We start from the raw sequence: 27,940 nt of genomic DNA, 5'->3' as shown, positions 1-27,940 counted from the left end.
CGGGCAGGGCTGGCGGGGAGCTCCGACGGGCGCGGGGCGCGGAGGGGAAGCGCTGCCCGAGGGCGCCGGGCCGGGAGCGGGCGCTGCCGACACCGCGGCTCGGCTGCCGGGGGCGGCCGCGGGGGTCGCGGAACTGCTGAAGAGCCGCACCTACCCACGGGCGGCTCTTTGTGCGACAGATAAAAGACGTAAATAAACATAGAAATAAATAAATAAATAAATAAATAAATGATGTTCCTGACTCAGAATTGTTACCCCAATGAAGTCAAGGCAGTTTCAGCCCTTAAACGTGAATTACACGTCAGGAAAGCCTGTTGTTTAACCAGTCTGACACCTAATTTCCATTTTTCCCCCCTTCTCCCTCTTAGTAAGCCAGCGAGCAAGCTAAACATATGGACTCCTATTGTTGAGAAGTATGGTTGCGTTCGGTTGCATTTCACTAGGTCCTTGAGTGGAATTAAGACTACTCCCCTCCTTTCCTCCCCTGCAATGCAGACATGACCTAAAGATGAACTGAGTTTGCCTAGTGGCAATGTTCACTTCAGTTGAAATGAATGCTGTCAGTGCTTTCATAAATGTTAATTGATATTTGTTTTATCCAAAGAAGTGCCTCAAACCAGATAAAATTGTGTGTATTTGTTGTGCAGATCTGGGGTTTGGTGACATAGAGTAGTGCCATAAGTCTTGGTGGCTCATGTTTTCCTGCACTTAGACTTGTTTCTCCCTCTTTCTATCATGAAGATTGCCATTAAGGGTATTGAAAGAGAGCTTATCTGCCCAGCCTGCAAGGAATTGTTTACCCATCCACTGATCCTTCCCTGCCAGCACAACATCTGTCACAAATGTGTGAAAGAAATACTTTTTGCATTTGAAGACTCCTTTGCTGATGGAGGCTCTGAATCCTCTAATCAGAGTAGCCCTCGAATTAGAATCACTGCTTCTAGCATGGACAGAATTGACAGGATTAATAGAGCAGGTATGTATCAGAAATTGTGCATGTTTTCCTGATTTTATTATTAGACTGGCTTAAGTGGAATGGTGTCTGCATTGTATCTTTGTCTTCCTGGTACTCCTGATGCAGTTATAGAGATAACTTGGGGATAGTGCTACTCTTGTTAATTTTGTGTCCAGAACAATGGGAATGTTTTTAAGGACAATGCACTCTGTTCAATCTTTAATAGATTCGTCTTTGTGGCATTCTGTAAATCTTTATAACCATTGTGTTGTTTATTTCTGCATTTCAGTTACATGGACATGTAGTAGCATCATGTTCAGTAGCATGGAGATGTAGATTTTGACGATTTCATTGCCTGCCATGGTTTGCTCTGGTTTCAACGAGCCCCAGTGCAGTACTTCTGACTTCCTTCTGAGCCTGTGTAGACTTCGCAAGCTAGTTTTGTCCTGCCCACTTCATTATGCATACAGTAAATAATTTTCCATTGGTTATGATTATTGCACGGTTGCAGATTTGAAGGGCAGATGACTGGAAGCAGACAGCCCTAACAGCCTCCTTCTTGCTTGAAGATTGAAGGAGTGCTTAGCTTTAGGACTTCTCATGCTCTTTGTGGTATCCTGCTAGAAACATTCTTGCAGTCTTTGTAATCCGTGGATGAGTTGGTCTGCTCTCCTAGAGATGCATTGAAAGTGCTTTGTGCATGCTTTACTTCTTGAAAGACATCTAATCTTGGCTTTCAGGCTTTTTTCTGACATAATTATCCACTTTAAAACCATACTTCTCTGTGCTCAGGAAGAGTTACCAACAAGAGAAACTCCAAAGCTTTATCTTTAAAAGGCTAATGCTGGTTCATAGCTTCTTAATGATTAGGATGATATTAAAGAGGATCAGCTTTGGTGAGTGGGGTGGATTCTACTAAATTGGTATGAAGCTGTGGTTGGCTCCAAAGATTTCTGAGCATTGTCCGTAGAAAGCACCTGGTTTGGAGGCAAGGAAGGAAGTTTGGTTGAGGTGTCCTGGAATTTTACACCTAGGCTGGAGACAGCTCATGGGTTATCTTATATTTCACGTTACTAAAGTTCATCCTTCGCAGTTTTCGCAGATCAAACGTGCAATTTCACCTGCTTCTTTTAAACAGCTATTTAGTTCTGTTTAGTACTGAATTGTTAATACTGGTACTCTTTCAAATAAATTTGTTAAGCAAAAAGCCACTTGGTACTTCTCCTGCCACCACCACCCTGTCCTGAGATACATGTACACAGGTTGTTGCAGGAGTTGTAAATATTTAAATTCGCTGTGTTCTGCCACAGTCTCAGCAAACTGATGGGAATATATCTCCTGATCTGACCTGCTAACAGGGAGGTGATGGCTTTCCTGAAGACCTGTTTGATGAGTAGCAAGAGAGGGTTGAGATTTGGAAATAATGAGCTTGCCCCCTCTTACCTCAAAGAGCTTTGGGCAGATGCACATCACAGGAAAATTATAATCTCAGACAGTTCAAATTTACAGAATGAAAAGCATATGGAAATTGAAGCATTAAAGAATAGATGTTTAAATTCAGATTATACTGTTTTTGCTTCTAATGTTATAGGCATTATAGCTCCATTGCTATGTCAAGTGTGAGATTTGCTCTCTGTCCAGTTTGGTACCAGCAATGCTTGCCAGCTTGCAATTTACATTTGCATAGTTGTTCCCTTGCATCTGAAGAACTCATGCTGTGCATTGCCTTGCTAAATTGGCTTTGTGATCTGTAGGGGAATTTGCAAGAAAACAGCTCCATAAGAGAGATAATGCAAGGGAAACATTCAAAGTGGGGTCTCACATGCATAACAAAAATCCACTAGAACTTGTGGGAGGCTTGTGCAGGGCATGTCAGTGTCAAGACCTTAGTGTCACATTTCAAAATGCATATGACACCTTATTCCCACTACGGGGTTTCTTTTTTCCCCCCACTTAAAGAATCCCTGATGTCTCTGTAAGGAATAGAATCTATTTAAAATGGGTTGGCATTTAAATTCTTGGTATGCCAGAAGGAGCTGGTCTGTATTTGGTCGTGCTCTGTATTTGTTGTGCACACACAGCTTGCATTTACAAGTACAATTTATCTTAATGTAAAAGCGACAGAACTCATTGAAATGGAGTGTATGTGCTGCTTAAAAACCAGTGTATGTGCTGGTTAAAAATACTCTCCTGTTTGTATTGTATTTAAAATAATTTTTAATTAGCAAAGTCTTGCTGTATATAACATGAAAATGAAGGCTATTTCTTATTGCTGTTCAATTATCTCTAATGTTACTGTAATTACAGTGTGGGTGCAGTTAAAGCGTGTAATGTGGTTATGTTGACGCTCATGTGAAAGTTTGAAATATCTTTCCCTATGCCCCTGCCCCTGCCAATGCCTTATTTCTCCCTTTTCCTGTTCTGCTTAAATCTTACTGTTGTTTGATATGCTAGGAAATTAAACATTCTTGCCTTTCAACCCTGCAGGAGTTAAGCAGCCACAGGAGAGAAAAGAGTTGGTGCTTTTCATTTGAACCATTGTAAACCAATGGTATATCTCATTTTTTGATGTCTAAACAGCTCTCTGTTCATTGTTCGCAGCCTCACAGAGGAGGTCTTTTGGGTGCAGAGGTAGAAATGCTTCACTTCTTGTGTTGGCTAGAGATAGTCTAGCATTTAGATCTCGAGTTAAATATTGTCAATTAGCATATAGCTTTTTGTCAGTGGTCAAGTCCACAAAAATTCTTTTGCAGTGACTAAAGGTACAGCAAAGAAGTTCTATAAGGACAGCTTTTCATTCTGTGCAAGAATGATTTAAAGGTCAACTGGACTGGAATTCAGTTAAGGATTGGATTATATTTTTTTCCTTTTGTGTATATGACTGAGTATACATCGGTGGGTACCAAAATGCACACAGAACCCTAGCAATCACCACACCGCCTCCTCCACCCCCTGCTTTTTAATTTTCAGGAGTTTATATACTCAAGTTTCAATGAAACTGTCTTACTGGTAATGAAGTGTGATTATTGGATTGATCTTCCTTACGTTTACGGGTCGTGTTTGGCCATCACTGCTAAATGGAATGTAATATTGATTCATTATTTTATTTAAACCTGCTTAATTTGATGAAGAACAGATTGAAATTTACATCATGTTGAAGTGAGTAGGTAGTTATGAATCTCACAGTTTATCACAGCACATGAATGTGTGAGGAAAATGAAACATTTTACACTTAGACTTGTAGTATTTGGTGTGTCTAATGACACAATCTGATTGAAGGATAGTCAGTCTTTTAATTATATCCTGTTTCCAAAATTGAGCTTTGTCTGAGCAGCTCAGCCACTGTGTGGACTTTTTTAATACTGACTATAATTTTTAAAATGTAATTGTTGGCCAAAAATGGGAGAAAAAGTCCCCGAATTCTTTGTTGCCACAGTATTGGCAGACACATGAGTAATCATAGAATATGGTGTCCTTCAAGACAGATGTGGAGTGAGCTAAACGCAAATCTGAATTTCACACTCAGTGGAGGACAAAGCAGCTGATGGGAAGAGGAAGTTTAAATTGCCTCAGTTGAAGGCTGAAAGTGTCATCAAACGGAGATACCGTACAGCACCATCAGACCTCTTGGAAAGCTGTCCATGTCTGCTCTTTTTGCAGAAAGCTCTTTTGATTTGTGAAAGACTAAAGTATCTGAAAGTAACATTTTAGCTCTGCTGGCTTCTCTTAGGAGGCCTCTCCCCTTTCCCCTTTCCCTCTCTCTTTCTCTCCCGCTTCCCTCTTTACCCCTTCCCCTTGCTATCCCTGTCCCCTTTTTTCCCTTCCGTTTTTCCTTCCCCCTGAAAGCCCATCCAAAAACATTAACTGAGTTATGGGTAGCATATATATTTGTATTTTAAAAAAGAGAATCCAGTTGCAAGAGAATCCAGTTGACTTTTAAATCTTTTTTTATTAGACTTTCACACATTAAATGTCCATGTCTTCCACAACCATAGAATTCTGGTAATACTGTTTACTTGAAAAACACAACTTTAAGATGTCTTATCCCTTTGCAAACCATTCACTGCAGCTTGGACTTTTCAACATTTTGAGTGTTGGTACCTCTCCTTGCGAAGATGATGTTTAAAAATTGTCTTTAAAGGACATACTTAAAACTGCTTTTTGACTTGAGTCTTTGCAATCTGTATGGTAATACTTGTGAGTCTGAATGTATGTTGTGATTTTTTTTTTTTGTAAACTGATTGAGCAACTTATTGCAAGTGGAGCAATCAGTTTACAAATCACAGTGGAAAATTTCGTGTGGTGATTTCTAATATTTCACAAAATACATATTTGCTTGTTGTAAACTGAATTGGCAAGTCTAAAAGAGAGTGTGGGTAGGAGCTAACTTTCTCTGAGCTGCACATCTAAATATGTCTACAAAATCCAAGGGTTTTTTTTCTCCTTTTTTTGTGTGCTTTTTTTTGTTTGGATTTTTTTAAATATAACCAGAATTTAGTTTCAGCAAGTTGGACACCATACAGATAGGAAAGATAGTGTCCAAAGTAATTCACTACTTCACCAGTGCTTTCTTCTTAAAATATGAGTATAGAAATCCTTTAAGCAGAAAGCAAACTAGAGTGTTAGTATTTTAACACTCAGTAGGCAAAAAGAGGATGTATCTCCTTATTTTTTATTATTGAAGTGGCAGGACACGCCAAGCAGCTTAGCAAATAAATTTCTAGGATTTAAAATGGGAAAAAAACCCCAACCTAGATTCTCAGAGTGCTGTCAGTGAAAAGGGATGAGACATCTGAAGGTGTGCAGGACTTCCTTGATACTGGATTGCTTTCCGTAAAGAATGTCACCAGTCTTGGCAGAGCATGGCTCATGATGAGACAGTCTCATTTCAGTCCACCACTGGCAGAATGAAAGGCCTCCATTGGGATGGATAAGAATTTCAGATTGTATTTTTAAACTTGACCACTGCACCATGGTTTTTTTCCTTGTTTTCTTGCTTTGTCATTGTTCACTCTCTGCTGTAGCATACTACTTGTAGGCAGTCCTGATATGTGCTGCATTGTGTGATTATTTTCATAGTGTCAGCAAATGTGTGTATTCTAGATCACTTTTTGTAGCTGTTTTCTGCATGGCACTGCATGTGAAGTCATCTTTTTGTCTAGGACATTGTAGAAGTCTGTATAGAAGATTTCTCTGTGTTCCTGTGTGCAGTGCTAGCTTGGAGCGTACACTGAAAATACAATTTGTGTTTCACTGTTGTTGCTGTGCCTTGCATGCGTGTGTTGCTGTGTATGCCAAGTTGTAGGTGCTGCAGGATGTGCAGTAATTAATTCATTTCAAGTAAATATGAAAAAAAAGTGAAATCAGGCAACAATCTCTGCTCCCTTAGGTAGAGATTTGCATACCTGTGCCTTGTGTCACCCATCTTCTTCTGTAAATGCAGCCTAGTTGTGCTGCTCGGAACTTACAGAAAAGCATGGGACCAAGCTGGGTGGGAGACTGTCAGTGCATGCACACTTATCCATGCTCTGATTGTGACTTCTTAGCTGACAGTCATACATAACTGCCACGGGTTAAATTTCAAAGATATTTAAAGGAACTGATTCCTCATAGGAGGGTTGGTTTGGTGTTTTATTTGAAGAGACTGGAAAGGGCATGATAGGAATGGAGGTTTTGGATTGTTAGGTGAAGGAGCAGGAGAGCAGTTCAAGGCAAGTCTATTTTGGGTAGCAGTACAGGACACTTCAGAAAGAAATAAAGCATTGGCAATTTTGATGGGAAAATACTGATTAAATACAGAGAAGAACAAATTTCCCTTTCTGAAGAAGAGCCAATTTCAACACTAAGATTTCAGCTTTAAGTAATTTAAAAATTTGTTAGTGTCCTGGTTTCGGCTGGAATAGAGTTAATTGTATACTGGAGTATATATTGAAGGGATAACAAAAATAAAAAAATAGTAATACAGAAGAGAGAGAGGAATAAAATCCAAGAATAACAAGTGATGCACAATGCAATTGTTCGCCCAGTGCCCACCCTGTCACACCTGACTGCCCCTAGTTTATGTCATGTCCAGGCCATGTTATGGTTTGGAATATCCCTTTGGCTGTTTGGATCAGCTGTCCTGGCTGTTCTCCCTTCTGGCTTTACATGCACCTGCTCTCTGGTGAAACATAGAAAACTGGAAAGTCCTGGATTTAGGGTGAGCACTACTTAGCAACAGCCAAAACATCAGTGTGTAATAACCTCATACTGAATCCAAACCACAGCACTAAGAAAATGATCTCTAACCCAGATGAAATCAGGACAGTTATACAAATATGCAGTGGTCCTAAAGAGATCTTAGAGCAGTGCACCAGCACTACAGAATTTGGGGTTTTTGGTTCTTTGTAAGGGGAAACGGAGAGAATACAAGTTAAGCCTAAAGACTGTCTTAGCCTGCTTTTGAAATACATAAAGGATTCTTTCTGGTAGTTGCAGCTTGTGGGTTCATGAGTGAGACAGGATGCACTCCTGATTTGATAACCTCAGGAATATTACCTTGAGTCTGTGTGAGCCATCTCCTTACAGACTCAAAAGGCTTCTTAAATTAGTGGCTTTGCTTAAGCCTGTGATTTTACTTTGGAGAGAGGGGGAAATTTGTGTGTAGCTGCTTGGTAGGAGTGCAGCTTCTCAGCAGCTCCCCCTTTAGAAATTAATAGAGGTAGATGCATGCTGTTTAACATCCCTGTGGAGATCTATGGTTCCTCAGCTGAGGGTAGAGTAACTTGAAGATAAACTACCTCAGATTCCCCTTTGGTGTGCAGGGCTGATTTAGCAGCCCTCCTTTATTGAGGCCTTCCAGGAGGGGCCAAGTGAGCCTCAGCATTTTTTGATGAAATTATTTGGCTGAGATGATGCTGCTGTTGAGTAAGAAATGACACAGACTCACCAGAAGGCTGGTTTGCACAGCATAGCCGCTTTACTTCAGATCCTCCTTTTTATACCTTGTTCCAATACAGATAGACTTGATTGGTCAATTAATCAATACATTTCACCTGATTGGCTAATTAAAAAAATGCCTTTCTTATAAACAATCTTTGAGAAAATCAAGAAAACAGAGAGTAGGAAAGCAACTATATTTTTTTAATTAATAAGCTTTTTTTTTATATTAATAAGCTATCACTGTTTCTCTTCAACTTGCTAAAGTCTCACAAGCTGAAAAACTTACCTAGTTTTCTGGCAAAATTTATCTACTTTTCTTGCTCTCTGACCAGACTGTCACATCTACAAGATGTCACACTGTTGCCTCATTTTCCATTTTTTTTGTGATGCCTCTTGGGATGAGTGAAGTAAGTTTGAACTCAGCCAAAGCAAGTATCAGGGATCTCAAGGTTAGCTATGTGTTTCTGTTGCTCTGGGAGTAAGCATCTTTCACTTCAATATGTTAGGAGGCTGCTGCTCTCTCTATGGGTAACCAGTTAGTCTAAAACCACTTGGCTTCCACAGAGTTTTGTGTTTATTGTTTCAAAAGGTTACAGCTTGAGTGCATCCAAAACTAGATAAAGAAAGTGGAATTGGAAGAGCTAAATTTATCTTAACATAAAATTAAGTTTTTGGGTAGTAGTTTGTAATGTTCTTTGGAGTCAGACATTACACTACCTTGTCAGGGCAATTGTATTCTCTTTGACTTGGCAGACTACATATGAATTGGTGTTGTTTGGATGATGTGCTACAGTCTGGAATTGGTTCATAAATTCCTGTGCTTCTTTTTAAATCTAAACCAGTTTGGTTTACACTCATCCTAAATTGGGTTTTGGTGTCTACACAGGCAGAAAACGCAATTCACTGACTCCTAGATCAACTCTGTTTCCTTGTCCGAGTTGCCAGCGGGATATTGATCTTGGGGAGCGTGGCATCAATGGCTTATTTCGCAACTTCACTTTGGAAACCATTGTGGAAAGATACAGACAGGCAGCCAGGGCAGCCATTGCTATCATGTGTGATTTCTGCAAACCTCCAGCTCAGGAGTCCACGAAGAGTTGCATGGACTGCAGTGCAAGCTATTGCAATCCATGTTTCAAAATACACCATCCTTGGGGAACAGCGAAAGCCCAGCATGAATATGTAGGACCAACCACCAACTTCAGACCCAAGGTAAGTATACTGTACCTCACAGAATTCAGGTTGCAGCATTCTCATGTAGCTGCATACATGTCTGTGCAATGATAGTTGCTTTTTATGACCATGATTGCTTTATTGACAATTGCTGTTATTTATTGAGTGAACCACAAGCTTTTGCTCCTTGCTGTCATTGAAGGGGACATTGAGAACATACTTGAAGGGTCCCGTAAAAATAAGGGTTTTTACTTGGTGGAATGGATTGTGTTACTTGTGATCTGAGTCTTTTCTTTTTCTTTTCTTTTTTAAGGCTTATTGATCACAAATAACAGAATATTCTAAGTTGAAAAGGACCCACAAGGATCATCAAGTCCAGCTTTTAATGATTCATAGAGGGATTGAATCCATACCCCCCTTGGTGTTACTGGCACCTTGGTCTTGATCACCTAGAATGGACTGCCTAGGGAGGATGCTGTGTGTGGTAAACTTAAAAACCCCCACACACCTGGCCTCTTCCATGCCCCCTTTAGGTAAATCCCCTTTGGATGCTTTGTGCTTGAGTTTGATCCATCACCAAGCATCTTCTTTCTCTCCTTTCTTGCATCTAACAAGAGCAAAAGATGGAGTTATGTTCTCCATTGTTATTATACCTTTTTTTTTTAATCTATAGCAGAAAAGATAAAAATGCTCTGGCAAAAATTCTACTTTATAGCCTGGTGCTGCTGTTACTGCATTCAGGCAAAACAGTGGTAATAAAATGCCACTACCTTTGTGTCTCATGCTGAGCGTGGTGCAGTACATGGCAGTGCCTTATTGAATTTGTTAGATCACAGATGTTACATGTCACAGATACTATCTTGCTAACCAGGGACCACAATAATGGCCTTAATGTCCCAGCACAGGTTGGGGGACATGAAGGGGCATGTGCCTGTGCCTCCTTGCTGGACATCCCACAGGTGCCACAAATGCTGATGGTAAAGGAGTCCTGATTAATTATTATTAATTTAAGTAAATTTGACTAATGTGCAATGTGTAAGAAGCTCTTCACTCCTGGTGTACTTTTCTTCTGAGACTGGAAAAATTTGAGCCTCTAAAGTTAGCAGGCTGGGAGATACTGAACGTCCAGAAGTCCACTTGGTGGTGTTTTCCTTGAGTCTAAAACACTAATTCCAGTTAAAAGTGAGCATGTGCTTCATATGCTTTCAAACGTGCTTGTACATTGTGTGAAATGTCCCTCTATTGGATAAATGAGAAAGGTGAAAGTTTGCATGCTATCTTCCAGCTCTCGCTTTAAAATGCTATGCAGCTCCTTAAAAACTTTTCTTCTATGGCATCTAAATCCTCACAGCTGCTGTGGTGCTATGGGAAAATACCAAAGGCATCCTGTGATCCTTGTGCACTCCTAAAAGTGCCCTGTGATGTTACTACATGCAGACTGAATTCAGGATTAAAAGTCAGTAGGTGAATTCTCTTGAAGCAGAACAAAATGGGGTGAAGTGGTTTAGATTATTCTGACACTGATGTATTGAGTATGTGTGCACGTGTGGGATTTAGCATTTCTAATTGTATGTGAAGACAGGAAGAGTGGAAAAAAGGAGAAAAGCACAGTATAGGTAACTTTAGATACATCTACTTGTTTTGAAAAGCTTCCCAACTGCAGCAAGCTGATCCTTACTGTGCTCTTATAGAAACTTTTCTGAGGACTGCTTGAGCTTAATATAAAGTAAGAAAAGTGCATTTTTCATTGCTCTGCAATTTTAAGACCTGAGCTGAAAGCATGAAGTATTTGTTGATTCCCTAAACAATGTCCTCAGTCACCACTTTAATTTACAACCAGGCTGGAGAGCACTTTGTAGAGTGTGTGGTGGGGATGGGAGAAGCACATACTGGGCTGATTGTTCTTGAGTTTTGAGAGAAGACAAGGCAGTCTGCTGACCTCTGCTGTCTCTTGCTTGCAGGCTGTAGTTCTTGCTTATATGAGGAGATGAATAAAAACAAGGATTTTCTGTGAGGTGTGGAAAATTTCCACACTGCTGTGTGGAAAAATTACTTCCACAGATTAAGTGAATGACTGTAGCTTTTGGAGATGTTTGCCTGCACAGCTGATTTTCTTGGCAACTTCCTTTTTTCTCTTTTTTATTTCCTTCCAAATCCAGTAGTCAATCCAAATGGGATCACTAATTGCATATTTCGTTTAAGGATAGTCTTAACGTGCTGGTGAGCCTGGTGCCTTTAACCATTCCTTAGGATAACATTTGAGATTTGAAAGCATCATTGGTTTCAGGTTTTAGCTTATTGTGTCCATATTTGTGATGCTCACAATTTTCTATTTTTATGCCCTTTTCTGACCTCTCTTGTGTGGGAGCATATTGAAACTAAAAAGCTTCCTCAAAAGTTCCTCTTTGGTAACTCCTATGTAATAGATGACCCAAATGTTGTCTTTCAGTGATCTAGAATGAGGCAAAGCAAGCATTGTTTCTTTTTTTAAACAAACACACACACACACACACACACACACGCACACACACACTTTATATGTTTAATCTGCTGCTGGAACTTGGACTTGAGCAGCACTTTTTTAACTCTTTGAGCATTCATTTCAACAAGTTCTGGTTTTGAAAGGTGATTTTTTTAGCAAACTCCAGCTTTCTTGCAATGCTGTTTGAGCTAATCCTGGGAGTAGCAGCCAGTGTGAACAGCTTCTAATCGGAGTCAGACAGAAAAATTAAAACACAAATTTGAAATTTTGTCTTTAAAATGACTGTAGCTGTAGGTGGTGGCTGCACTTCGTGGCTCCAAAAGCAATGGCTATGTGGTTTATTAAAATGTAGCTTGGACTTAAATTGCTGCAGTGTTATGTCAGCTCTTGCTTTACGGATCAGTTCATAGCTCTTGCAAGAGATGCTGGCATGAGCATGGTTAAGTTTGATAGGCTGAGTGTGTTATATGTTGCATTTACAGCTCTGAGCTGGAGTGTAGGGTGCTGGAGGGATTGCAAACAACATGGGCAGGGTTTAGCAAAAGATTGATTGCTACATGGAGGCTACACAGACACTGCTAGAGGCTTACTTACTGTAAACCTTGTGAAACTGTATGTGTTCATGTGCTGGCTTTCAATGGCCTTGATAAATATAAAAGGTAGAGATAAACTGACTATAAAAAATTCACTGATGAAGTCACACGCTGCTTTGGGTTCATTGGATGTTTTGATTTTTTGTTGAGAACCTCCATTTTTGGAAGTACACCTGTACTGTCTCTGCTCTTTTTTTTTTTTTCCCCCCCACAGATTTTGATGTGTCCAGAACATGAAATGGAGAGAGTAAACATGTACTGTGAAATCTGCAGAAGGCCTGTTTGTCATCTTTGCAAACTGGGTGGAGGTCATGCAAACCATAGGGTAACAACCATGAGCACTGCCTACAAAACCCTTAAGGTACAAGAAAATGTCATTGGACCTGGCCTTAAGAAGGGAAAGAGTACTTCTGATGTGAGGGCAAACTCCCACTGGATAGAAGCCAGGATGTGTGTTTAGGAGACTCTGGACTAGTTTTGAGCCCTGTCATTGTGCAACATTTGTTAATGTATATATTAATGTGATATAGGGCATATTTTAGAAACCAAACTGTTTGCTATGATGCTTGAAATATAACTCCAGAAAAGCACTGGCATCTTATTTCAGCTAATTGTACAGCAGTACAGACAACACAGAAGGTTTAAGTAATTAATCAACTTTACAACCAATTTTTTTAAATATAAGTGTTCAGGTAGCTTGTGGTAGAGGATACTTGAGAAGCCGGTCTGAGAAATGTGCATCTGAAGTATCTGTTGATATCTTTGTATTTTTCTGAAGCTGCATAGCTTCAGAATGTTAATTTCCTAAGCAAAACACAGTAAAGACTTGCAAACATCAGATAGTTATTGAAGGCAGCACCTACTTCCTCTTCTTCCTTTTCTTCCTCTCTTGCTCTCAGGAGAAAAAAAAAAGGAAAAAAAAGATCAGATTAGCCTACCTTGTGCTATTTGGCCTCCTCACCAGTTTGCAAGGCTTTTCCTGTAACTCTTGCAGCTAAGGAAGCACTGGGACAAATCTGTGATTTGAACTACTCATTTTTCTAGCAACTCGTACTGCAAATGAGTTAATAACTATCCTTTCTGTAAGTTTAATGTCCTGAAGCCTCTTTTTCCCTATCCAAGAGAAGGTGATTCCTGGGTGATTGGGAGCCAGCTGACACTGTTACCTCTGACCCTTCAGCCTGTGCCAGCAGCCGCTCTTGGAGTTGCTTTGCAGTACTGCAGGTCACCAAACAATTCTCCACAGGACTGCTGCTCATAACTGGTGTCATGCTTTTGTCCTTGTGGCTAGATAAACTGAGGATAAAACAGGATGACCTGCTAGTGCTGGTTGTCAGTTTGTGTGAGATGTCCTGTTCTTGCTGGTTTACTTCAACAGGAGAAACTTTCAAAAGATATCGAGTACCTCATCAGTAAGGAGAGCCAGGTGAAGGCTCACATCACACAGCTGGACCTGCTGATGAAAGAAACTGAGGTAAGAGTGGCTTCAAGGCTGTCTGGGGTTGGCCTTTGTACAGTCACAGGAAGGATTCAAAACTGTTTTCAGTGAAATGTTTCAAACTTTGAGTTTTTCAGTTAAGTAGTAAAACAATTTTTGAACAGTTTGTGGTAGACTGAGTCACACATGGTAAGACCTAATCCTGCCAGTAGGGGAAGCAGACAAAAGGAAGTTTATGTTTGTGTAAATTTAAATAAAATAAAGCTTACTTGATACCTTAACCAAAGTGGGTTACACGTAGGGTATTCGTGTGTTTATGATGGTGCACTATTTACACTGCCTGTTTACCTTGAGAAAGGCAGAATTAAGGACAAAATCTCCCTGCAAAAGAGTCACATACAAGCTGAAAAGCACAAAGGCAGAAATTAAAGAAGCTCCTAGTACTGGTGTGGCTTGATTGCAGACTGCCTCTGAGTTTTGCAGTTCCTTTTATCCAGGGCAGTATTCAGAGGTTCAGAGGGTGTACACGAGAAGCTGGGCAGGACCCTCACGTCAGGGTGGTTGGGGAAGGTGGAAGAGCGTCTAGCACTTGGGCATGAAGACTTCTGAGACTGTTTTTACAGTGCTTTTTCATGAGCTCTCTAGACAAATGTAATGCATAACTCAGGGTGTAATCAGAGGAATACTTTCCTGCTCTTCATTCTCTGTTAAAGACAGCAAATGCTGGCTAGCTTGGGTGGTGTGCTGATCTCATTTTCAGTGCTGAATAGCATAACAAAGCTCATTAGTCTTACCTGTCAAATGGATGACTAGATTACTGTGATATCTTGAACAACCTTAAGTATGTTTCTGTACAGAGTCACAGTGACGTAGAATCTGTCTGAAATGTCTTTTGTTTGCTCCTAGTGCAACAGTGAAATAGCTAAACAAGAAGCATCTCAGAGTTTTGAGAAATTATATTGTGTCCTGGAAGAGAAGAAATCTGCAGCTCTTAGGGCAATTGAAACTTCTAAGAATATAAGGTTGGAAAAATTGCAAACACAAGTGGAAGAATACCAAGGGCTCCTGGAAAATAATGGCCTTGTAGGATATGCTCAAGAAGTGCTTAAAGAAACAGATCCCTCTTGTTTTGTTCAAACAGCAAAACAACTTCATGTCAGGTATCTTAAATATCTTCTGTTTGAGGCACAAGTACTGTTCCAGGATGTCTGTGCAGTTGTATTCTTGGGAGATGATCCTGGTTTAGCTGGAATTCCTGCATTAGAGTGTGCCTTAGGAAACAACACTCAGGAGGGGAGTGCTCTTGTCCTGCCACAATGCCTAGCCTTGCTCAGTGGGACTGAAGTGGGAGGGCAGTCTGTTTAGCTCCCTGACAAATTCCTTGTCTCAGAGATTTTATCAGGTATTTGCAAGTTAATCTACCAGGACTCTTCTGGCTTTAGGCTCTTTGATCTTTGTGTTCTCTCCTGGCACCCTACATCAGTTTTGTTCTTTGAACGTAATGCTCCAGATTATTTAAATGCTTTGCCAACTGAATGACTACCTGTTCATTATTTTTACACTCATGTACAAAAGGCCTTTAAATTTGGCATTTGAGAATCTTTCTAGAGATTCTAGAGAAAATTTCTGGGAGACATCAGTAAGTACATGAAAGCAAAACTTTTTTAAAAGCAAAACCTGGCATTTTTACTTTAAGGAATGTCCAACTTGAATTGCCTTTTTTTTTGTGCTATCCCACTTTTGTGTTTTCAGAATCCAAAAAGCTACTGAGTCTCTGAGGAGCTTTATGCCAGCAGCTGCAACTACTTTTGAAGACTTTGTGGTGGACACTGCCAAGCAAGAAGACATCCTTGGTGACTTGTCCTTCCATTCCAATGGTAAATTCTGAGAGCATTAGGTCTTTCTCAAGTTTAAGCTTTAAAGGCTTATCTGGAGAAAGGCAGAACTTGCACAGGGCAGCAGTTGCAGAGCTCAGTGTTGTGGCTTGCATTGTTCCTTCTGTCTCCATGATTCAGAAGTCATTACCTGGCAGCAGTGTTAGTTTCAGCTTTCATAAAGAAACTAAAATTACATTTCCTTTCCTACAGTACCAGTTTGCACTGGCTTCCAAAATATTGTATTTACATCACACTCAGTCTTTCTAAAAGCTTTTTATTGCATGACAGAAAGAAATAGTTTTTAAAGCTGCCAGAAAAAAAAGGCTCAAGTCTTTCAAAGTAAAAACAGAAAATAGGGGATTTATTTAAGTGTATGAAGAGAGAACCATCCTCATCTACTTCTTTTAATTGGGAGAGTCAGATTCCCCCTTTAACAGTGCTATAGCTCAACAAAGGGGTTATCTCTTGGTTTAAGACAGTTTTAAGAGGTGGATGCTTTAAAATGTGTTTTCTTCCAATATTGTTTTAACCAATCCCTTTCCACCAATAAGGAAAAAAAACTATGAGTAGATAGAAGTGAAGAATATAACATTTTACTAAAAAAACAAAATAGCAATGGGCCAAAAATAACTGTAATAGTCCGTAGTTACAAAGTGGCTGAAATCTCACTGGGCACAGCTAGATGTGGAATACAATAACAGTTTGGGTTACCCAGGACTGGTTGTATGATTAACTCCAAAATAACATGTATCTAAATTTCAGAGCCTTTTTTCTCATGTGTTTCAGGTCTAGAAATACCAGAAATCAACGAAGAGCAGAGCAGAATGTACAACAAAGCTCTGATCAGCTGGGAATGCTCTGGGAAGACAGATTCAGCTGATATCTATGTCCTTGAGTATCATAAACTTAATAAAGAAGAGGAGAGTGTGACATGGCAGAAGACTGAAGTGTGTGGCAAGAGCAAGGTGTTGTCTGATCTCGATGATGACAGCAGCTACGCCTTTAGAGTTCGAGGTTACAAAGGGTCCATCTGCAGCCCTTGGAGCCGGGAAGTTATCATGCGTACTCCTCCAGCTCCGGGTAGGGGGTTTTCTTATATCCGTCAGTGTTAAGAGCTGAAAGCAGTTTCCAGTAGCTCCCAGATAACTCCTACACTGTTACCAGTTTCATAAATGTTTAGAAGCACTGTTACAGATTAAGTCAGTAACATACAGAGACTGTTAGCTTGCATGACAGTCCTGGTAGCCTTTAAGAGTGGCAAATTCTAATGCCTGTATGACTTAAAATGTAGTTTATAAGCACAGAAGGCCAAATACATAACTAAGCAGAATTTTTCTCTGGGATACTATTTTTCAGTTTTCAGTTTTCTTTTTGATGACAAATGTGGGTACAACAATGAGCATCTCGAGCTGAACCCAAGAAGAACATCTGTGGAAAGTAGGGCTGGATTTCCTCTGCTTCTGGGATCTGAGCGCTTGCAGGTTGGATGCTTCACAACCCTGGATTACATCATTGGTGACACTGGGATTGCCAAAGGGAAGCACTTCTGGGCTTTTAATGTTGAAGCCTACTCATACCTGGTGAAAGTGGGAGTTGTTCCTAGCAGCAAGATACAGAAATTGTTCCACAATACCTCTGATGTTATCAATCCAAGGTAAGTTGCATACTCTTGCTTTAATGCATGTTTTACATAAGAAGATTTTTTTTTTAAAGTAAATGAAGAGCAAGTCTGTTTTCAGTTAGTACACAAGGTGAACCTAACCAGTGAAAAGTTTGAAGGATATTGTGTAAGCAGTTTCCCCCGTTATTAGCAGAAAGATGTCCTGATTATCCAGAGTCCTATTTTCTTTCTTTTTGGGAAAGAAGTCAGGTTCCTGTAGATGCCAAGGAATGTCAGTTAAAGCAAGAAGGTTAAAAATAAGTAAGTTTTAAGACTGAAGCAATACTTGATTATCAGTAGTAAGGTTTTGCCTTAATTCCCTTGGCATACAAGGTTTGGCAGCCTTTCAGAGGAACAGTATTCACTGTGCATATTTGTATGTTTTTGCACTAGCTGTGTCACAGTGGATTCCAAGTCACTGGCTTACCCCAGGCTACATGCTTGCATACTGCATTGGAGTGCTACTGAGCACAAGCCAAAGTACAGTGGACAAACCAATAAAAAGATTTCCATCTCACAATTAGAGTTATAGCAAGCCTGCACATATGTGGGAACTGCAGGCAGGGAGGCTATCTCCTGGGGACTCTTATTTAGAAATTTAGAAATGTTTGACTTCTTCCTGTATAACACATGGAAAATGTGTCAGCACAATCTTGAGCTGCTTGAAGCCAGATGGAGCCATTTGCAAAGTGAGAAATTAGATCTAAATTTCCTGATTTCTTTTTCCTTCTCCGCATAGAGAGCTGTAAAATTTTAGCTGACACAGAAAGAACTGCCCCCACAAGCACCCCAGAACTGAAATCTTAAGTAGGGAATGTCTCTACTGAAGAATGTGTGCTTCTCCATGCGTCTTTATCTGAGGACAGAGGTGGAGAGAAAAGCATGTAGACTGACCAAGTATGTCTGCAGACTCTCCAGTAACCATCTGAGAAACTTTCAGGGAAGTCTTCAGACAGAGCACTTTAAAAAAAGCCACCAAACTTAAACCACTAAAACACTACCTTTTGTTTTGTGAATTTTACAGATACTGTAACATAGCAGCATCATGGAAAACTCACAGGACATGTTCTTGTCTGTAAGGATTGGTCATATTTGCTAAGTTACTTCTCAAGTTAACTGATTTACTGTACCTGTAGATTCATTAATGATTGCCTAGCCTAAGTACATTTAGATACATCCACTCCTTAGTAAAGCCTTCTGTGGTTTTTGTCCTTATTGGAGTTCAGGTGTTATTAATTGTTTGAAGTAACCCAAGTGAAATCCCACCTCCTAAATGCCTCTTCCTTCCTGGCTAAGCTATGTGTCACTGGTGGGATGAGTGCTGTGACTGGAGTGCCCTGTTGGTTACAGGCTCTTCAGAGGGACTGGGGGCAGATGAAGTGGGGGTGCCACTGTCTGTAACATGGTGCCTGGAATGTATGGAGCCTGCAGCTGGCAGTGCTGCAGTTAAGAACCTCTGGGTAAGGATTACGGCACAAACAAAGTGGATGTCCTTGTGAGAATCTACTACAGGCTACGCAGCCAAGATGAGGACACTGATGAATTATTCCTTAAGGAACTAAGGAATATCTCTACATCAACCACCCTTGTCTTTTAGGGCACTTCAGCTTGGCAGATGTTAACTGAAAGCACCACATAGATGATACAAAGAAGTCCAGAGGAGTCATAAAAGACCTGGATGATAACTTCTTGGTATGGGTTCTAAGGGAGCCAGCTGAGAAAGGTGCTCTCCCTGATTTTTTCTGAGTCAACAGAGAGGATCTTGTGAGCAAAGTGGAGATGAGCAGCCGTCTTGGCCACAGAAACCATGAAGCAATTAAGTTTAAAATCTCTGTTGTCAGGAGGAGAAGTGCCAGCAAAACTTCAACTCTGGTCATGAGGAGAACAAACTTCAGGCTGCTGAGGATACTAGTCAGGAAAGACTGGGAGGCCACTATTGAAGGTGCTACGGTCCATCAGTGCTGGTCACTTTTTAAGCACCACCTCCTAAGGACACAAGAGCAGGCAATTCCAAAATATCATAAGTCAAGCAGGTGGGACAGAGGGCTGCCTTGGGTGAGCAGAGAACTTCTAGAGCTGAAGCTAAAAAAAAAAGGTATGGCAAATAGCAGCAAGATTGGGCAGCGTGGGAGAAATAAAGAGATGCTGCTTGACATTTGAGGGGAAAAGTTCATGTGGTCAAAGCCCAACCGGAATTGAAGCTGGCCAGAACGCAGGGAACAATGAAAAGAGTTTTTTAAAAACACAATAATAGCAAAAAGGAGTCAGAAATACCATTGGCCTGTTACAGGAGGAGGATGGTCACCTCACTAAAAGAGACAGAGACAAGACAGGAATGTTTAATGCTTTATTGACAGTTTCAACACAGTAGTGATCTTTGGGGGTCCCAGAACTCAAAGACCATAGCTGTGAGAATGATAAACTCCCAGCCAATCCCAAATTTGTGCAGGATTTGCTGTTCCACCCAAATCCCCATAAGTCTGTGGAGCTTGATGGGATTCTTCCTAGGGTACTGAGCTGACTGATGTAATTGTGAGACCTCTCTGATGTTTCAATGGTCTTTGGAGGTGCCAGTCAACTGGAAACTGGCAAATGTTGTCCTAGTTTTCAAGACTGGCAGGAAAGATGACCCTGGTAACTATAGGGCTGTGAGTCTCCCTTCAGTGACTGGTAAATTTATGGAGAAGATTATTCTAGGAATTACTGAACAACACCTGAAGGACAGTGCAGTCATCAGGGGAAAGTCCTGCTTTAGAAACTTACTTTCCTTTCATGACACATGTAACCCACTGAGCTGACCAAGGGAAGTTGATGTAATCTCCTTTGATTTCAGTAAAGCTTTTGATGCTGCGTCTCCCAAGATCCTTCTGGATAAACTGTCCAGCACACAGCTGGATAAAGACATCACGTGATGGGTGAGCAACTGGTTCAGGGGCCAGGCAGAAGGGGTCACAGTGAATGGGGTGATACCAGACTAGTGACCTGTCACTGGCGGTTCCACAGGGCTCCATGCTCAGCTCTGTGCTCTTTGTCTTCACAAATGGCTTGGACACAGGACTGGAAGGGTTACTAAGTAAGGCCACAGATGATACAAAACTGGGAGGAGCAGCTGACTCCCTCAAAGGCCGGAAGGCCCTGCAGAGACACCTTGAAAATGAGAGGGCTGGGCAGGCTGTATGAAATTCATCAAGGGCAGGTGCTGGGTTCTGACCTGGGATGGGGCAATGCTGGTTGTACAGAGAGTCTGGGAAAGGAGAGGCTGGAGAGCAGTGTTCTAGAAGGGACCTGGGTGTCCTGGTCAATGGCAAGTTGAACATGAGCCAGCAGTGCCCTGGCAGCCAGGAGGGCCCCCATGTCCTGGGGGGCATCGGGCACAGCATCACAGCCAGGCAAGGGAGGGGATTGTCCTGCTCTGCTCTGCTCTGGGGCAGCCTCACCTCCAGTGCTGGGAGCTGGTCTGCGTGCCACAACACAAAAAAAGACACTGAGCTGTTAGAGAGTGTGCAGAGGAGGGCCATGAAGATTTTGAAGGGTCTGGAGTGAAAGCCTTATAAGGACTGACTGAAGTCACTTGGCTTGTGCAGCCTGGGGAAGAGGAGATGGAGGGGAGCAGAGAGGAGACACTGATCTTATCTTTCAGGTGACCATTGCCAGGACCCAAGGGAATGACATAAAACTTTGTCATGAGCTCCTTAAGCTGTATATTAGAGAAAGGTTTTTCACCCAGAGGGTGGTTGGACTTTAGAGCAGGCTCCCCAGGGAAGTGGTCCCAGCACCAAACATGCCAGAGCTTAAGAGGCTTTTGGACAATGCTCTCAGGCACATTGTGTAACACTTGGGGTTGCCCTGTGCTGGGCCAGAACTTGGAATATGATGTTTTTAGTGTTTTCCTTCTAATTCAGGATATTTTATGATTCTGTGATTTTTTTTTTTACCACCCAAGATTTTTGGGTGATCATGTGGTGTCGCCTGTCTGACAGAAATGTTCTTCTCCTGTTCACATCACTGATCCCACTTCAGCATTTATCAAAAGCACGTGGGGTTTTTTTGTGTTCCAGATACGAGCAGGACAGCGGTCATGACAGTGGGAGTGAAGATACCTTCTTCGACTCATCGCAGCCTTGCACACTGGTCACTTTAGGCATGAAGAAGTTCTTTATCCCTGCCACACCTGCTGCTCCCAAGGATCCAGCCAGCAGAATCCTTCCTCTGCCGTCGTGCTTGGGCGTCTGCCTTGACTGTGACAGAGGCAGGGTGGGGTTTTACGATGCAGGCCGCATGAAGTGCCTGTATGAGTGTGAGGTGGATTGCTCCGGCCTGATGTACCCAGCGTTTGCCCTGATGGGCAGTGCGGCAGTGCACCTTGAGGAGGCTGTCACAGCCAAGGACAGGGAGTACCACGATGACATCTAGTGCAGTAAACTCTTACCATTGCTGTTCTGAGACAGAAAATGAAAGCAGAAGAATTCTACCTTAGCTTTTAGTCCTGATAAATTATATTCCACCTGCAAGTTGCTCACAAGCCTCTGGCCTGTGATTTTTTTAAAATAAATGGTGCAGGCACTTCTGCACCAGAGGAATTCTCCTGCCTTACTTGTGATCTGTGCAATGCTGTTCTCCACAGACTTCTTTTCCTGGGGGAAGCAGGGAAGAAGTCTGACTAGCAACCAAAATTTACTTTTCAGGACTAGCAACCAAAACTTACTCTTCGGGGTAGAAATCTGCCTTTTATTTAACTTAAGTCCTTACGTAGTCAGTTTTGTATTTAATGAAGTCAAAGCTGACGGTGTGTGATTGCCATTCTCCTTTTAAGAAATCTGCCTGAATGCCTCTGCAGGGTTAAATGCTGTCCAGTTAACCCCTGAGCACCAGTTCGGCCTTTCAGCACAGAATAGAATATAAAAAAAATAATATGAAAGAAGAAGAAATTAGAAATGGTGTTGAATGTTTAACTTATACTTGGAATGATGAAGGTAAACTTGAATCTCATTGCATGTTGTATACCCTTAATGTGATTGTAAGTTAAAACTCAAGTTCTGACACTCAGTGTCATATAGTTGGTGGCACAACGGTAAGTTTCTTTATTCTTCTAGGCTTTTACTATAAGCTATCTAAAATAAAGTGCAATTCTACCTTAAATGTCGGAATTTTGAATTAAAAATCAGAAATGTTTGCATGTGTGAGTAATGGTACCTGGTATTTAGGCAAAAGGAAGTGAGTTGCTGACATGAGTAATTATATGTGAATTTAAAAAATTAACCTATAAAAGCAAGTATTAAAGAAATATCTGATTTTTTTTTAATCTAGTAGCGGTTTGGATTTTTCTTAGTAAGAATGTTAAAAATGCACTGGTTAAGTTTTGAGACCTAATTTCTGCCTTAAAGGATGTTTCCCTTCAAATTTCAGTTCCTCTAATGTTAAAACTGTATCACATTAGCAGAATCATAGAACCATGGGAGCAACTTGAGTTCGAAGGGATCTTTAAAGACCATTTAGTTCCAACCCCCCTTGCCACAGGCAGGGACATCTTTCACTAACCAGGTTGCTCAAAGCTGCATCCAACATGAAATTGAACACTTCCAGGGATGGGGCATCCACCACTTCTCTGGGAAACCTTCTCCAATGTCTTACCACCCCTATTGTTAGAAATTTCTTCCTTAAAAAAAAAAAAAAATCTCCAACCGAAATCTATCATCTGTTAGTTCAAAACCATTGCCCTTTGTCCTGTCTCTCGAGGCCTTGGTAAAAGACTTCCTTCATTTTTTTTTTTTAAATCCTTTTTATATATTAAAAGGCCATAATAAGGTCTTTCTGGAGCCTTCTCCATGCTGAATAACTCCATCTCTTACAGCGTCTTCACAGGAGAAGTGTTACAGCCCTCTGACAATTTTTGTGCCTCTTCTCTGGAACCACTGTACTGGGGGCCCCAGAGCTGAATGCAGTGTGTGCAAGCACACGCTGCTGGTTCATGGCCAAGTTTTCATCCATCAGGATGCCCAAGTCCTTCTCTACAGAGCTGCTCTCTATCCTTCAGTCTGTATTGATAGTGGAGATTTCCTGGATCCAGGTGCAGTACCCTGGTTGGTGAACCTCATGAGATCCACATCAACACCAGTGCCAGGACAGACCCTTGAGGGATACTGCTCATTACTGGTTTCTGCTTGGACATTGAGCTGTTGACTGTGATTCTTTGGGTATAGCTATCCAGCCAATTCCTTATTCACTGAACAGTCCATCCACTTAAACCCTTCTCTTTCAAGTTTGGAGATAAGAATGTTGTGGGGGATCTTATCAAAGGCCTTACAGAAGCCCAGGTACATCTCTTAGCTCTTCCGGTATCCACTGTTGCAGTCACTGGGTCACCGAAAACCAGTAGGTGAGTCAAGCAGTTCTTGCCCTTGGTGAACTCATGTGGCTGTCCCTGATCACTTTCTTGTCTTCCATAAGTTTTGACCTATCTTCCAGGAGGATCTGTTTCATGATCTTACTGAGAATGGAGGTGGACTGCCTGTCTTTATAGAAACCCATGTATAAAAAAAAGTAGGGTGTGTGAACTGTTGACTTATGGAAAAATAAGGATCTAAAGTGAAGGATGTTTCTAGTAAGTACTTGGTGCTTTCTAATTTGGGGATATGCTTTCTAATTTGGGGATATGCTTTCTAATTTGGGGATACTGTTGCATCTTGATGAATGTGCGTGAAGGATGCTTACTAAGTACATGGATATACAGCTTCAGAGCTCTGAAATGGACCTGAAAATCACAATACAGTTAAGTGAATGTAGGTCATAATGCAAATCTTTTGCAGGCTTTGCTGTCTGAACTGATCTGACCTCGAGTCCACCTCTCCCAGTGTCTTCTCTCTTAAGCCTCTGACTGTGGCCACTGTTGGAAAAAACTGTCAGAAGCAGTTGTCTATACCAGCCAGAAAGGCTGAGCAACCGCAACTTCTTTTCTGCATCTCATCTGCAAATGTTCTGTCTTGATGAGACTGTGTGCAAGTGCACTCCATAAATTCACTGTGAGTTGTGTGAGAAACACACAGCACCAGGTGTGGAGTATGGAGAACCTTTTGGAATTTTCTCCCCCAAGCGAAAAGACAAAGGGTGTCTCACTAGTTAGCCTTTTTAGTAACTTCTGGTTTAGATGGTTATCATGATGAAGCTTCTTCTGCATTGTTTTTCACGCAGTCCTGATGGTTGTGCAGGATGTGGGCAGGGTTTTCCCCACTGGTGGGCTGTTTTGCATTTGTTTATGTCGATCATGCTTGTTTACCTAGTCACTGAGTTCTGAGGGTCTTCTGCAGCTCTTCAGTCGCTTCTAGACTTGGATGTTCCTGAGTAGCTTAATTGGAAACACAAACATGCCCATGTTTTTGTTTGCTTTTCCAGGTCTTGGAGCAAACTGGTTGTAGTGAGACTCAGATGATCTCTCCGCTGTTAAGATTTTTGTTCCTTCCACTTCATTTCCCCATCCAATATTTATTAAACCCCAAGTCAAGCACTGAAAACTCTTACATTAGTATACTCTGCTGAGTATTATGTGTGAGTGCAGCAGTCAGAGAGAGCCAGGAGAAAGGATTCTCACTTCAGTAGCTGTGACTTCTCCCCTTGTATAACTGGCATGGTCAGTTCATCTACCACACCAAGAATCGGCTTAGAGCTGTAGGTTGTAGGGCTGAACTTTCTTTTCCAGACCAAATCTCCTTCCATAGACAAATGTTTCATTTTTGATTCCTCTGTTTCAGAAACTGGTCTAAATTAGACGCTTTATGTCATGATTAGCACTCCACATTTCCACATTTAGATTTTTTACAAGCATCTGGATTTGTATCCCCAGACCTTTTTTTACGTTATGGAAATATTTGTAAATGGAACAGTCTATTGCAGATATGAAGACAGTGTCTCAGACTCCATGATCTAAAAAAAAGATTATTGGTTTGAGACTGTAGAAGTAAGAAATTCAAAATTTAGGGGCCTTTTCTACTAGAGTTTCAAATTCGTTTAACATGTGTTCTGCTATGCAATTACTCTACTGGACAGAAACTGATGCTACTTTAAACATTTATCTACCTTTTGATATATCTATATTTATCTCATCCTGAGTTTAAAAATTAATTTGGCTTTTGGTGTTACTTGAATACTTAGTATGCATTCCAGACAGTACTCTTTGGTGCTTACTCCAGCTTATTAAGTAAAAAACACACTGTCAAGAGGCACTGACAACATGCTGTGATATTTTTTCAACTACTATGGAAGTGTCAACTTTCAGAAATGCAGTTCAGCAGTACTTGCCTATCCAGATAATTATTTTTTCAAGTTTCTCCCTATGAAACAGCACTTTACAATGTAGACTAAGCTAAAACTGGTGTGGTATTGTGTGGATCTTTGTGCAATATAGCTGTTTGGTGATTATGATGTGACTTGCAAAGCTTCATACAGGTGTGAATCATGTAGACACTTTTTAGATACCTAAAGCTTTAACAAAAAAAGCCTTGTTTGAAAATATTCTGAAATGTAAAAGTGATGTCCTGTTTTTTTTTTTTTTAATAAAAGCTGAAATAAAGTATCTTAGTCATTCACATTATTGCATCCCAGCTCCTGAGTATCCTGGTTGAAATAATTTTTCCTACAAAACATGACAATAGGTAACTTGTGGGGAGAAAGCATTGCTTTGGTTCTCAAGTGTGCTCATATACCAGTATCTCTGATTTTAGGAGGACTAAAGAGTAGTTTGGACTGACCGCCAAGCTTTTACTTAAGATGCTGATGTTAGGATCTTGACTGCCTGAGCCTCCCTCCCTAGTGAGGTAAGGAAAATGTGCATCCAGAAGGAACTTGGCTCTTGAGCATTTTCAAGGGAACCTACCCCTTCCTTAGTAGAGGAAGCAGATGCTTTAGCTCTTCAACCTGTACAGCTCAGCCAGAAGACCTCAGGTTGGGTGGTCCTGCCACTGCTTAAATCTGCACTCCTTGTTTAATTCAGTGTTTACATTAGTTGATGCTGTTGTTTGCAGGGTGTTTTAAAAGTTCCAGCTTCCAGTGGTTGATGCCTTCAGGCCAGCTGTGTGCATATGGAAGCGAGAGAGGCTGTATCCACAGGGAATGTCCCGTGAGCTGTGCCAGTGCAGTGAAAGCTGCCAATATGTAGATGTGTATGTTCTAGGAGAGGCAGACTGATACTCCTGTGAAAGCAGGAGTATTGAAACCAAGAGCAGTATTCTGCTGAATTTTCACAGAATCACAGAACAGTTAAGGTGCGAAGGGTCCTCTGGAGATCATCTAGTCCAACACCTCTGCCAAGGCAGGGTCACTGTCATGGTTTAGGATTGGTGTTCTTCAGTTAAGTGTTCCCAAGGAAACAGCCCATACATGTGCTGCTTTCTCCCTTCCCCACTGTGGCAGGAGGAGCAGTGGAGGCATAAAGAGGTAAAGATCACAGGTTGAGATATGGAGAATCTACTAGGAAAAAACAAATAAGAAAATTACCAGCAACAACAGCAATACTAATAACAGAGTATACAAGACAGGTGAATAATTGACATGGGATTGGTCAGCACATGGAACCCGGTGCCACCCGAGGGCACATCCGACACACCTCGGCGAAAACCCCCACACCCCTCTGTCCCCACTGCACAGGGCCTGAGCTGCTATAGAATAACCTGGCTGTGCCATTCATGGCTGCTGCAAAAGTTAACTGCCTGGTGCAACCAGGACATTCACCCAGAGCCAGGGAGAACAGGAGCACTTCCAGGTTGGTTTTGAATGTGTCCAGTGATGGAGACTCCACAACCTCCCTGGGCATCTTGTTCCAGTTCTTTCCCAGTCTCAGGTGAAATTCTTCCTCATGTTAACATGGAACTTCTTGTGTTTGATTTTATGGCCATTATTCCTTGTCCTCTCACTGGGCACCACTGAAAAGTCTGGCACCATTCTTTTGTCTCCCACATCTGAGATGTTTGTATTTATGAGGTCCCCTCTCAGTCTTCTCTGCTCTGGACTAAACAGGCCCAGCTCCTGCAGTCTCTCATTGTGAGAGAGATGCTCCAGACCCTTAATCATCTTTGTGGCCCCTGCTGAACACTCTCCACTAGCTCCTTGTTGTTCTTGTACTGAGAAACTGGACACTACAATACAGATGTGGCCTCACTTGGGCTGAGAAGAGGGGCAGGATCACCTCCCTATTGACCTGCACTGCTGGCAGTGCTCTTCCTGATGCAGGATCCCATTAACTCTACAAGGACATTGCTGGCTCATAGTCAGCTTGTCATTCATGAAGACTCCCAGGTGCTTCTTAAAAGAGCTGCTCTCCAGGTCAGGCCTCGACCTGCGCTGGTACTTAGGGTTATTCCTCCCCTGTTGTAGTACGCTTGCCCTTGCTGAACCTCACTAGGTTTCTGTCTTTTCGGAACTCTCCAGCCTACCAAGGACTCACTGAATGGCAGCACAGCCTTCTGATACACCAGCCCCAGTTTCATTCATCAGCAAACTTGTTGAGGCTGCATTATACACCTTTGTCTGGATCATTGACAAATAAGTTGAACAACACTGGATCCAGTACTGATCCCTGGGGAATGCTACAGACCACAGGCCTCCAACTGGATTCCACTCCACTGACCCTCTGAGCTCTGACATTCAGCCAGACCTTTCTTCTTGACCTGCTTCACTGTCCCCTCCCCTTGTGCACATTTCCTGAACTTACCTACAAGGATGTTATAGGAGACAGTGTCAAAAGCCCTGAAGCCAAGGTAGACAACCTCCATAGCTCCCCTCACCAATTCATGCTGCCATGCCATCACAGAGGCCATCAGACTAGTCAAGCATGATTTCCCCTTGGTATATCC

The 27,940-nt window shown here is 41.6% G+C and overlaps 1 protein-coding gene across 2 annotated transcripts in view; it reads left to right on the top strand.

Annotated features, from left to right (window-relative positions):
* Window positions 1-21,615, top strand: part of TRIM36 (tripartite motif containing 36) — a 29,097-nt gene extending 7,482 nt beyond the window's left edge. For both annotated transcript variants that reach the window (XM_054286671.1, XM_054286678.1), the window contains exons 2-11: window positions 742-976; window positions 3,557-3,586; window positions 8,763-9,088; window positions 12,339-12,485; window positions 13,503-13,598; window positions 14,469-14,722; window positions 15,315-15,439; window positions 16,226-16,519; window positions 16,796-17,093; window positions 21,158-21,615. In XM_054286671.1, coding sequence (XP_054142646.1) covers window positions 742-976; window positions 3,557-3,586; window positions 8,763-9,088; window positions 12,339-12,485; window positions 13,503-13,598; window positions 14,469-14,722; window positions 15,315-15,439; window positions 16,226-16,519; window positions 16,796-17,093; window positions 21,158-21,512 — 2,160 coding nt within the window. In that variant the 3' untranslated portion in view covers window positions 21,513-21,615. The remainder of the gene's footprint in view (window positions 1-741; window positions 977-3,556; window positions 3,587-8,762; window positions 9,089-12,338; window positions 12,486-13,502; window positions 13,599-14,468; window positions 14,723-15,314; window positions 15,440-16,225; window positions 16,520-16,795; window positions 17,094-21,157) is intronic.
* The last annotated feature ends 6,325 nt before the right edge of the window (window positions 21,616-27,940 follow it).

This window comes from Melozone crissalis, unplaced genomic scaffold (genome assembly GCF_028551555.1).
Source record: "Melozone crissalis strain CALT ecotype California unplaced genomic scaffold, PUWL_Pcris_2 ptg000005l_1, whole genome shotgun sequence".
Taxonomy (NCBI): Eukaryota; Metazoa; Chordata; class Aves; order Passeriformes; family Passerellidae; genus Melozone; species Melozone crissalis.
The sequence above is the reverse complement of the archived record's forward strand: the minus strand, read 5'-3'. Positions and strand labels throughout refer to the sequence as shown.